At 32.5% G+C, this 11964-nt stretch overlaps 1 protein-coding gene across 8 annotated transcripts; it reads right to left on the reverse strand.

Annotated features, from left to right (window-relative positions):
• Window positions 1–2797: 2797 nt before the first annotated feature.
• On the reverse strand, window positions 2798–7842 carry LOC107934343 (transcription factor GTE4). Of its 8 annotated transcripts, none has more exons than XM_041091831.1 (6): window positions 7517–7842; window positions 5399–7256; window positions 5254–5305; window positions 5060–5167; window positions 4901–4977; window positions 2798–3218 (listed from the first exon to the last, which is right to left on the reverse strand). In XM_041091831.1, the coding sequence occupies exons 2-5, from the start codon at window positions 7199–7201 to the stop codon at window positions 4916–4918; spliced, it is 2025 nt and encodes a 674-aa protein (XP_040947765.1). In that variant the 5' UTR covers window positions 7202–7256; window positions 7517–7842; the 3' UTR covers window positions 2798–3218; window positions 4901–4915. The 8 variants fall into 8 exon arrangements, with proteins under 8 accessions (XP_040947765.1, XP_016722238.2, XP_016722239.2 ...); XM_016866749.2 differs by having other exon boundaries at window positions 2798–3226; window positions 5399–7381; XM_016866750.2 differs by having other exon boundaries at window positions 5399–7408.
• Window positions 7843–11964: the final 4122 nt, after the last annotated feature.

Consider the following 11964-nt stretch of genomic DNA (forward strand, 5'->3'; position numbering starts at 1 on the left):
GGCATATATGCCAATTTAAAAAAGAAATCAGGGTTTTAAGGCATTTTCTTTGAAAATTAAGAAAATAGATTGATTTTGATGGTAAAAATGTTTTTTGTTGGAACTGCTTCCGGGTGACTTGACAAGGAGAGAGAGTAAAAATGTGTCATATAAGACGTGCTTTCAGTGAAAACGTGTCTTATGTGACGCTTTTTCACCTTCTCCTTATCAAATCATCCGAAAATATTTTTTGTAAAAAAAAAATTTGATGGTTAAATTGAATTCTTAAAACCCAAAAATCTCAAGATAAAGTTTCTGAAAACTCAAGAATCTCGAGATAAAATTTACATCTCATTTTATTCGTGGCAGAACACGAATATAATCTTTAAAAACTTTTCGTATCAAAAACATTTTTTTCACTTGTCATATCCGATCTTTTCCAACATTTTAAAATATGTTTCATATTCGGTGGTAAAGTTTTCTATAAAATGAAGATTGATATGGGGAGGGTTTCATAGTTAAATTTCGAGTAGAATATTTGCATAAGGAGAATATTGTTGATGTTAAAAATTGGAAGTTTAAAAATTAACACAACAAAGTAAATTAGTTCAAGTAAGTGTCGATGTTTGAATTTAGTTAATGAGTATTTATTTTTCTGTATAATAATTTTGTTTTAGTTTTAAAAATTGATCCAGATATTGCGATTCACCAAAAATTCGGTCGAGATACATTCTTAAATCCTCGGATCAAAGTATGACGTTCATTCAAACTACAATACAAAATTATAAAATTTATTGCGTACCTAATATTAAATTTCAAATCTTTACGTAATTATTATGTAATTGAAAAATTCAAAAACTGACCTAAGCTTCTGACGGTTGATTTAACAATAACTAGATATCTTCAAGCACGTTCGGTATACACACATGACTCGTGTCATTGTTCCACCTATTCAAATGATATGTTGTTCCAAAAATATAATAATGAAAAAAAATTAACATGATAACTATATTATTAAATGAATCTTACCTTATTATGAGTGAAAATTGATAACAGAAGTTTACTCGGAGACGTAAAAATAGTAAGTGGTATCATGTCCATGACTGAAAGAGTATACAGTCACCGATTTTAGTTTTATGTGCTTCAATTCCCCAACACATCTCTCGGTACAATGTAGCCAAGACAGTTGATCCCCAAATGAGTTGTCCGACTTCTTTTAAGTCGATTAGTTATAGAAGTCGCCTTAAATGTACCAAATTTCAAGATTTATTTGGCATTAGAAAAGCCCCAGTCAACCTTAGTATAGATGCTTGAGCAAATTGTTGTCTTTCAAATGAATTAAAGGCATTGACATTTTTAAAATGATAAAAATCGAATAAAATCTAAGAAATTACAAACAACTAGGATATAAAATTGAGAGAAGAAGATTTTGAAAGAAATTTGAGAGATTAGGATAGAAAATTAAGAATAAAAAAGTCGAGAGAGTTGAGAGAATAGATAAATAGGATTGAATGAAAAAAAATTGAAAATGTATAGGATATATAAAGGAAAAAAATTGGACCATTGGGTTAAATACTCGTTGGTCCCAACAGTTAGAAAATTAACTAATCAACAGTCGTGATTTTCTAACCGTTGGGGATCCAATAACGCATTTTCGCCACGCTTCACCAACGTCTTCCAAAATCAACCTATTTGCTTAAATTAAAAAAAACAACCTAAATCCCTAATTACTTTTAAAAAACATCATATTTACTTAATAGCTCTAATAGGCTTAACTACAAGCACAAATCATAGTTTAAACAAAATTAAGTAGTGGAAAAATCGAATAGAAATACCTCTAGTCATTGTCTGAACCAAATATCAAAATTCAGACGTTGTAACACCACTTGTCAAACGCGTCAAACAACTGACGAAGACGTCGTATTTAACTATACGAAAATATGAAATTTGGAAAACACAAAAAAAAAGGTCAAGATATTCTAAGCACTCGAAAACTTCACTAGATGGAATTATTTTCAGAAAGTGATTTTTAGTGCTCAGGGACCTTATGCTTGGGGGTATTTATAGTGGTGGTTCCCCATAAAAAACCACCATCTCACTATCACACATATACCTATTACCACACAACAAAGTAGTGGGCAACAAAAGTGGGAGTTGAGATTCTAGGTCTAAACTTTAGTGACATTTCTCGAAACAATCAAATTAATACGCGCATAAAATATGAGAAACATCAAACTTAATAAAGTTTAATTATAATCGTTATTATAACGAAAATTTACAAAGTGGGAACAAGTCTCATAGTGACAATATGATTCTTAAATTTGTGTAGTGACATACCTTTAGTCAAAGGATCAACTATCATCTACTTAGTATTAATGTGCTCAATAACCTTTTTTTTTTCTTTTAACACGTTCTCTTATACTGAGTGTAAAAAATATATATACATTCTTTGATTGGTTTAACTATGGCAGGTAAATTTTAATTAAGATTTCATGCAAAATCTCTTTCCAAAGCCTCATCACCAGTCAATAGCTTCCTTCTTTTAATGCTGGCTTTTTGGCTTCTAATACTTTGTTACGATATGCATAGGTTATTACGATACCAACTACATTGAATTTCCCCCTAAGCTTTTTGTGTGTTGGGAAAGTCCAATCCAACTTAATAAATCACATATATCAATTTGATTTATTTGATAGATTCACAAAAGAAAAACAAATTGAAAAGAATTGAATCAATAATAACCCTAAATCCTAGAATAGCTAAACTTAAGATTACGTCCATACAGAAATCAGAAATAGCACAATCCCTAAGGGCAACATCAAATCATAATTATTACTTTTCATTTGAAGCATGCTTACTACTTTTGAATTACAATGCCTTGTTTCTGACTTTCTGTATAATAACATCACATCAAAGAACCATCAGAAAGAATAAACACACTAAAACAAAGTCCCCTGAAACTAGGGTGAGTTGAGTAGTACTTGTTAAATTAGAAATGTACACACGTGCTTCCAGTTTCTCCTATTCCTAATCTCTACCCATTCAACACCACAATCAACCCATCCAAATTATAATTATACAGATACTCCACATATTGTCCAGTGCTGCTGAAGCCTTGTTCCCAGTTTCAACACAGCATCTCGGCGGTGGCTCAACCGCCTGGAGGGAGCCCGTCAGGTCCGAGGTACCAAAATCTTCACTATACACCCAAATGCTACATCAAACTCATAGAGGCCAATCTGCAAAACTTCAGGATCACAATGGATCAGCACCTACTCTAAATTCTTAGATCAGCCACCCCACTCACTACCAACTATTTTAAAGAAATTTAATCTTGTCAACCATAGTATCAAGAATGGCTGTAGAAATTTGTCAAATGGAAACAGTAAAAAGTTGAGAAAATACTATTTGCAATATTGTTGTCATTCTCCAAATAATCAGCTTTTCACCAAATACGGTATCACATTACAGAAAAACACACCAGGACACTTAATGAAGCATCTTAAATCCACTTAAGCATGCGTACAAATCAAAGAGAGAGTGACATCTGTAGCAGTATATGTTTATGACCACTATCTTCATCGTAACAGATACAGTAGCACCACAGCTAAATCACATCATAACATACATGTTTAGTTACATGTACAATATGTCTCGTGCATCTTTGTAACTTCAAATACCTCTCCTACTCAATTACAATTACAATTGACCCTTCAAATCCCTTATCTTTTAGTATACCTAAATAAACCCTTAACATAAATTGACCTTTCAATTGAAACAAGAGCTTGTTTTGTAGCAAATCAAAAGATAAACTTATTTTAGTACAATAAAAGTTTAAGGGCTTATTTAATAGAAGCGAAAGAATTCAAGAACATTTTAAGTGATTTATTCTCCAATAAAGAACAGTATACTAAAATAGGTGCTTAATCTCATTGATTTTCGTGGTAAAGTGGACAACTAGAATACTTTCATGTTTCAACCAATTTTTGTATTGCACAATAAACAAAATGACACACGACGGACACACCAACCTGAAAGTCAAGACAGATATATAATTGTCCTCAAAGAATCAGGATGTATCACAACCACAGGTCTGTCAGAACTTATAGTCTTAACAAAAGCCACAAATTAACTAATTTGAAGAGAACCACAACAACTATAAAGTTTTATATTTAATCTACAAGCCAAATTGCAGATAACAGTTCGTCTAATGAGTTGCCACAGAATGAATAAACATTTATAACCAAGAACTTCAAGTACGACAGCACTCTTTCCTTAAATATCTGTGATCCATCATGGCTGAGTTCAACATGCAACTAGACCAGCATATACAGTCAAAAGTCACAACATAGTTAGATATCCCCCTTGTCAAAAATAAAACATTCTTTTCAACATAAACAGTTTGATATTTGACTTATATAGTTTGGAATCATCAAATGCTGAAACTATACATCTTCAACTTACAAGGATATTAATTCGCCAAGACATGTAAGGTCTGCAGATTTTTTTTCTTTTTCCTTACACGTGGAAGTCCACTGATTTCAAATAGAAAGGGAGTTAACTCTCATAAATAAACTCAGAAACTCACTCTCCCCTCTCAGTATTTGCATCTGAAACCTACAAGTTGAAATCTCATTGAAGAGTTGACTCAGGGTCTCAAGACCCACAATTGTTTACAAATCCAAATTTTAACAGAAGTTATGTGCGCTCACTACATAGTGATGCTACCAGGCAAAAATATTCACCACCATTTACATCATCACTAAACATCAATCACATCACTCGAAAGAACCACAATAGAAATAAAAATGTTAACAATTCTACAGCTAAAGAGGTAATTTAAAAATGACCGCATACACCTGAGCAACTTTAAGAAATCAAATCATGAATGCCTGTAAGATACAGGGACATTTCAGCATACCTGAACGAGAAACACTCAAGCTCTAGGTGAATGTCCAGCATCAGATCCAGAGGCAGAGGAACTTTCACTATCAGAGTCTACAACAAACAATTATATATGTTAGAACAATAAAACACAATTTATTCCGACTAAAATCAAGTAAGAAATAAATCATATTACCACTTGAAGAAGATCCAGAATCACTGCTAGAGCTACTTGAACTACTGGACCTACTAGCAGCATCTCCCGGTTTTTCTTCAACAAGTAACCTGGACACATTCTGTTCATCTGCAGGTATATATATAATCATTTTAGATATCAGTACAACCAAGCAAGTAGCAAACATCTTATAACTCCTTAACGTGAAAACTTACCAGTTGTGGTTTCCTTGGGCACTTCCACCAAAACAGGAGCCACGGTCCGCAACTAAATACAATAAAAGCATGAAGTTAGCAACCCTCAGGAAAAGATTATTTCATAAGAAACTATGATTTTATATATATATATATAAAAGAAAACCTTTACTTTCTCAGGTACAATCTGCACAGCTTCTGCACTGGCTTGAATGGAAAGTTCAGCCTTTCTCTTGCTTTTGCTCAAACTTTTCTTGTAGTTGGTAACAAATCTATCCAGCTCCCAAAGAGTCTCAGTATCCACACTGTCAATGTCTACTTCTATTTCATTGTCATGTTGAAGAACAGCTGAATTCCTTCTTTTAATAATCTGTACAATGTTGTCCAGCTTCTCTGAAGGCAAACTTTGAAGGTTAGTGCTAAGCTTCTGCTTCTCTTCATAAGTCATATCCCTCTTGTAAGGATCCTTTGCTTTAGGCTTTTTTGGAGCAGGAGTCCTACCCAAAGGAGTTGTAGCAATTAGTTTTGGTCTTGGATCAATAGGGCGTGTCATTGACTCTGATCTATCCAAGATCCTAGTATCAAGCGGAAGTGGTAGCAATGAATGTGCCTTTCTTGGTGTTGGCACACGGAGACTCACTTCATATTCTACTGCAAGTCTCATATCTCGAATATAATCTGCCTCTATAGAAGCCCATTTTCCTTCGAATATCTTTGATAACTGCTCTGCCATTACATGAACATCTTGTCCCTTAGGATTATATGTCATGGCATTCTGAAACGTCAATCTCACATCCTCTGCAAACTCTCTTGGTGACTTGTACCAGTTTTTACCAAGCCTTGTTTTCACAGTGCCCAAATCCATGGGATGCTTAATGACACTATAGTAATCATGCAAACCAAGACCTTTGACATCAACAGGAGAATTAAAGACCCAACCATGCTTGTGCTTCATTAGTCTTTCAAGCAAAGAACTACAGTTCTTAAAGAACTTATTACCCATGCCAAACCCGTGTGTCAATTCACCTCCTCCTTGCTTCTTCCCATTTAATTTCAACTTCTTGTTACTCTCAGCTGGAGGAAACTTATCTTTTGCAAGCAAAAACTCAGAATTACAATAAAACTGATTTGCCTTAGGCGTCCTTTTCTCCTTCTCCAAATTTTCATTTACACCCTGACTATTTTCCAAGGCAGAAAGATTCAACTGATTCAAAGGCCTTGATTTCTTAACAGGCTCCTGAGAAATGCCTACTGAGGCCAGCTCTGGTTGAACCCCATTGAAACCATAATCAACAGCATTATTCAAAACAGGGGCATTACTAAACCCCCTTATTTGTGCTTCTTTAGCTTCAATCCTCTTCACCAAACTCCTTACCAAATCAAGCTCACTTACCAACTTCCTCCTCAGTTCTGCCATCTCCTGCTTTGACCTTGAAGCCAAATTGATCTTCACCTGGTTCTCAGAACTAGGCTTCAATTCTCCAGTCATAGCCACCTGTTTATTAAAACTTGAACAGTCATCAGAAGCAGCAGTATCTACACGAGGACCAGGCTGTTGGTGAGCTGAATTCCCAAACTCCAAAGGAAGAGGCTGAGCAGGTATTTCAACAGGGTGGTTGCTGTTTCCGTTGGTGTTAGGGACAGCTGTTGCGGTGACATCAGTGTTGTTCACAGCAGCCCTATCCACGTTGTTGTCATTTTTGTTGTTGTTGTGGTGGTCATTGGTGTTAGGGACAGCTGTTATGGTGACATCCCTATCCACGTTGTTCTTGTGGTTGTTACTGGTGTTGTTGTTGTTGTTGTTGTGGTTGGGGTTGGGGTTGCTACTGTTAACAGTGGAGTTGAGAAGACTATTTTTCTTGGAACCCTTGAACGCTTTCCTGGTATAAACCTTGTTCTCACTGTACCTCTGTTTCTCTCTCTCACCATCTTTTCCTTCTCCAGCTACTATCCCCGAAGCCATACACATATATTAGGGTTTTAAACCCTAATTTCTTTTTTTCCAGTCTCCAACCAAAACAATTCTGCACCCGCAACCAAATCCAAAATAGGGTTTAACTACATCTGCACCAAAAACCCTAAATTTCACCTCCCAAACTTGAGAGTTCCCCCAAGTTTCAACCACCGGATCCAAATAAACATAACAAATCTACAGAAGAAAAACCCAAGACTCGATCTGAAAAATTTAAATTACAACAATCTATGTAAAACCCTAAAACCGAATTTAATGATAACACACAGAAAAAGAATTAAAACAAGAAAGGCAGATTTCTCAGCTCCTCACCTTCGATTGTTCGATTTCAGATCTCCTCACGAGTCCTTCTCTCACAACGCCGCTCTCTTTCTCTCTCTAAAAAGTGCTTTCGACTTTTTTCCCTCTCAATTTTTCTTTACCTGTATCTTATCTTTACAGGTGTACGGTGGCGAATGCGCTCGTAGATATAAGCGACTGGGAAGAAGCGTGTCGGTGCATCAAAATGATGCGGCCCATTTCTCGTAATACAAATCAGGAGAAGAAGAATTGAGGAAGAGAAAGAATCAGAGAAAAGAGGAGAGGAAGAAGAGAGAAAAGAGAGGAATCAGAGAACCGTTCCCTCCATTTATAACAGCTATTAACCACCAGGTCTGTTGAGACCGTTATGAAAGAAACAGAATAAAAACGCACCGTTTCACTTAATATGAATATTTTAGGGAAAACACTAAAAACGGCACCGTTTAAACCCAACAATTCCCAGTTTATTTAATTTCAAAGGTGCCGTGCTCGGTAAAAATCATACGGATGTGCACAGTGTTTTACCCACGCTCTGTTTAGTGGGAGCTTTAATTGTGGGTTTTGGTAGATGTTTTTCCACGCCCAGGGAGCGTGTGGTTTTATAAGCCTAGTCACTAGACTCTCACTCTATTATAGTGTTTGATTGGTCGGAATTATATCCTATTCCGATGATATTTGGTACTTGGAAATACTGTCTGTTTAACAAGTTGTAGGCTAAACTCCTTTTTAGATGGATGAAGCATTAAAAATATTATGATTAATTAGTGTATGAATAAGATAAAAAAATTAATTATATTTGAATTTAAAAGTAATGATGATAATTTTAAATTATAATGTACATATCAACATATTTTACAAATTACTAAAATTCTTTCTATATGCGTATGCATGTAAAAATCACGGATGTAAAATACAAATGTGTATTTAAAAGTAACATTCAATAAATAATGAAACTAAAAACATATGAAAAACATTAAAATGAAGCTTTGGTTGAGTGACAAATTTAATATTTTACCAGTCTAATTGGTATGAGTTCAAATTCCACCATATTTTTATTAGATTTTGTTAAAAAATTAAAGTATTCTCAAATAATATAACTCATTTTAATTACGAAAGAATGTTTTTGTAATTTCTCTAACCGAGTTGGTGCCCAATTGATTCATGATACCAACTCAGTTAGGAGTTTAAATAGTAATATTGATGGATGTAATAAAGTGTACATAATAGAATTAAATTGATTATAAATATTAGAATAAATGATTATAAATATTAGAATAAAACTTTGGTTGAATACTAAAGTTAAGGTTTTGGTAACCCAATTGTATTGGTTCAAATCCAATTATATGTATTTTTTTATTTTTTTTTCAAATAAAAAAACTAAAGTACCTTCAAATAATATAATTCATTTTAAATGTGAAGGAACATTTAAATGATTTTCCTAATTGAGTTGGGATCCGATTAATGGGTGGCACCAACTCAGTAAAGATATTTAGAAATAATATAGATATTTAAATTAAAATTATATTCATACTAAAATAAATTATAAATTTTTATTTTTATTAAAATTGAATTATAAAAATATTTATATTATATTAGAGAATAGTATATTAAATAAAATTTATGTTATGCATATTAAATAAAAGAAAATTTATATTACAAATAAAATTCATAATAACCCTTTTATTGGACTTCCACTATACTCATCGAAGCCTTGAACTCCATCCGACATTTTAGAGTTCAACGAAATTAAAATATCACATCAGAACGCTGCCAAACATATTAAGGGTGCGTTTGGATAGGCAGTGGGGGTTGTGTTTAGCTTACTTTTTATCTCACGTTATATTATCACTACAATATCTAATCTCACTGTCACTGTTGTTTTTACATTAATCGTAAGTAAACGCATCGTCCATCCAAACTCACCCTAAATTGGTGTTGTGTTTTAGCGAGTCTTTTTCTCTTTTTACACTTAAAATCTCATCACGCTAAAGGTTCGACAGGGAGCCTTGGGTAATAGGGGTGTGCATAATTCGGGTAAAACCGAAAAAATTCGGTTAACCGACCGAATTCGGTTAATCGGTCGGTTAACCGAATTTTTTCGGTCGGGGGTCGGTTAATTTTTTTATGATTTTTCGGTTAACGGTTAATTCGGTTCGAAACCGGTTGGTTAACCGAAAATTTTCGGTTAACCAAAAAAATTAATAAATAAAATTATCCAACCCAACCCAAACTCAATTACCCAACCCAATAAAACTAAAACTAAAGTTTACCCAATTACCCAATCCAATAAAACTAAAACTGAAAGACAACCCAATTTACTAAAGTCTAAAACCCAATTTACTTTAATAATTTATAAATTTTTTAAATTTTAAAAATAAAAAATAAAAAAAATCGGGTATTTTTCGGTAATTCGGTTAATTCGGGTAATTCGGGTAATTTTTAACCAAAAATAAAAAATACATAATTTTCGGTTAATTCGGTTAACCGACCTTATTAACCGAAAAAATTTCGGTTCGGTTAATTTTTTTTAAAAAAAAATCGGTTCGGTTAACGGTTAAAATTTTTGGAAGGTCGGTTAATTCGGTTATAGTAATTTCAGGTCGGTTAACCGGTCGGTTAACCGAATGAACACCCCTATTGGGTAACGTCGTACATTATCTATTTTTATAAAAAAAATTAGGATAAAATACCTATTTAATCACTTATGTATAGTTTAAATTTATGTTTTGGTCATTAGTTTTTCAAAATTATAATATGATCACTAACATTATCTATTTATTATATGTTGATCATTGAGTGTTTTCCTCAGAAGTCTCATGTGACAACAAAATTGTCGTTTAATACTCACTTGGAATACACGTAAATTTCGTTTAACGGATTCAAAAGTTATCCTCTCCAACTTCTACATTTTCTTATCACCCAAACAAAGCTTTTCAACAGCTTATCTTATTTGTTAAACCTATAAGAATAAACCTCAACTAAAAAATATTCATTTAAATTAAATAATTTTGTTGCCACTTGTAGGAATGAGAGCACTAAAATTAGAAATTAGAAATTTATTTTTTGAAAATATAATTTATTGTACTTGGGAAAAGAAAGTCACTTGATGGATTTAGGAATGGAAATTGTCTCTCCTAATCTTTAAATATAAGGATAAATATGCTTTAACTCATTCAAACTAATGCTGATTCCAACTAAACGAAGACTTAGTTGACAAATAAATGTAATGTTTATCTTTGTTATATGATGTCAATTAATTTCATGGGAAAATAAAGAAGCTCATGTATTAATATAAGGAATTAGCCGTGTTTCATGGACAAAACATTGCTAATGCATTTACATATTGGATAAGTTGGTAGATAAACATAATTATTAGTATAACCTAATAGAGATTTTTTGAAAAATGTCACACATGTTCACCTCTATATGACAATTATTTTGTGGTGTAAGAATATATCAAATAACTAAAAAAATTTAATTCATTAAGTTTTATTATTATTTCATTTTTCATTCAAGAAAAATGAATCAAGTTCATTCTAAATAATAGTAAAATTGTTAAAAAAATCATATTACCAAGTTAATGTAAGATTATTTAAAGAAGAAGTGGTATTGAGATTATCCCTATTAAGCCCTCAATAGCAAAAAAAAAATCAGCTAAGCCCTTCCATGAATGGAAATTGTTAATAGACTAGTTTGATCGTTAACTGTGCTAACATGTCAAACGACACCAACGTGGCATACCACATTAGCAAAAAAATTAAAAAAATTAAAAAAAATTAAAATTAATAAAAATATCTAGTTTAACAGTTTGACTAACAGAAGTATCAATTAGAAAAAAAAAAAGTAGTTTAGATACCACTTATGACCAAAAAACGTTTAAGCATCAATGTGGAAAAAGTGATGTGTATATATATAGTTTAAGTGTCAATTTGTGGGTTAAGTCATTTAAATCCAATTTGAAACGTTTGCTTTGTTCCCAACTTTATGCACACTCTAAGAAATTCTAACAAGGTAGAAATTCATTAAAAAGGTTTTCCTAGTCCCTCTCAATTTCAATATTGAGTAAATTAGACCCTCTCAACAAAATAAGAGTAATCACTATCAATTTCAAAAGTGAGCATCTAAAAACAATTATCACAACATTAATGTTTTTTATTCATTTTACATAATTTTGGTTGGTATAGTAACAAATTTTGATCAATTTGACACATCTAGATTTTTTTTTTGTTAATGAAAGTTCTTTCATTTATAACAAAGTTTACAAAAGGAGAATTAGACAATGAGAATTTGAGAATTATAATTGCAAGTAAAAATTAAAAAGCTAGAACTAATAAGTAATAACTAATACTAATATAGTTGAAGAATATTGTAGAAAAGGTAATAGAGAATAATTTTGTGTATTTTTCAAGCAATTACAACCTACATATTTATAGTAATTGTTATACAACAAGATCTTATTT

Source organism: Gossypium hirsutum, chromosome D04 (genome assembly GCF_007990345.1).
Source record: "Gossypium hirsutum isolate 1008001.06 chromosome D04, Gossypium_hirsutum_v2.1, whole genome shotgun sequence".
NCBI classification, from domain to species: domain Eukaryota; kingdom Viridiplantae; phylum Streptophyta; class Magnoliopsida; order Malvales; family Malvaceae; genus Gossypium; species Gossypium hirsutum.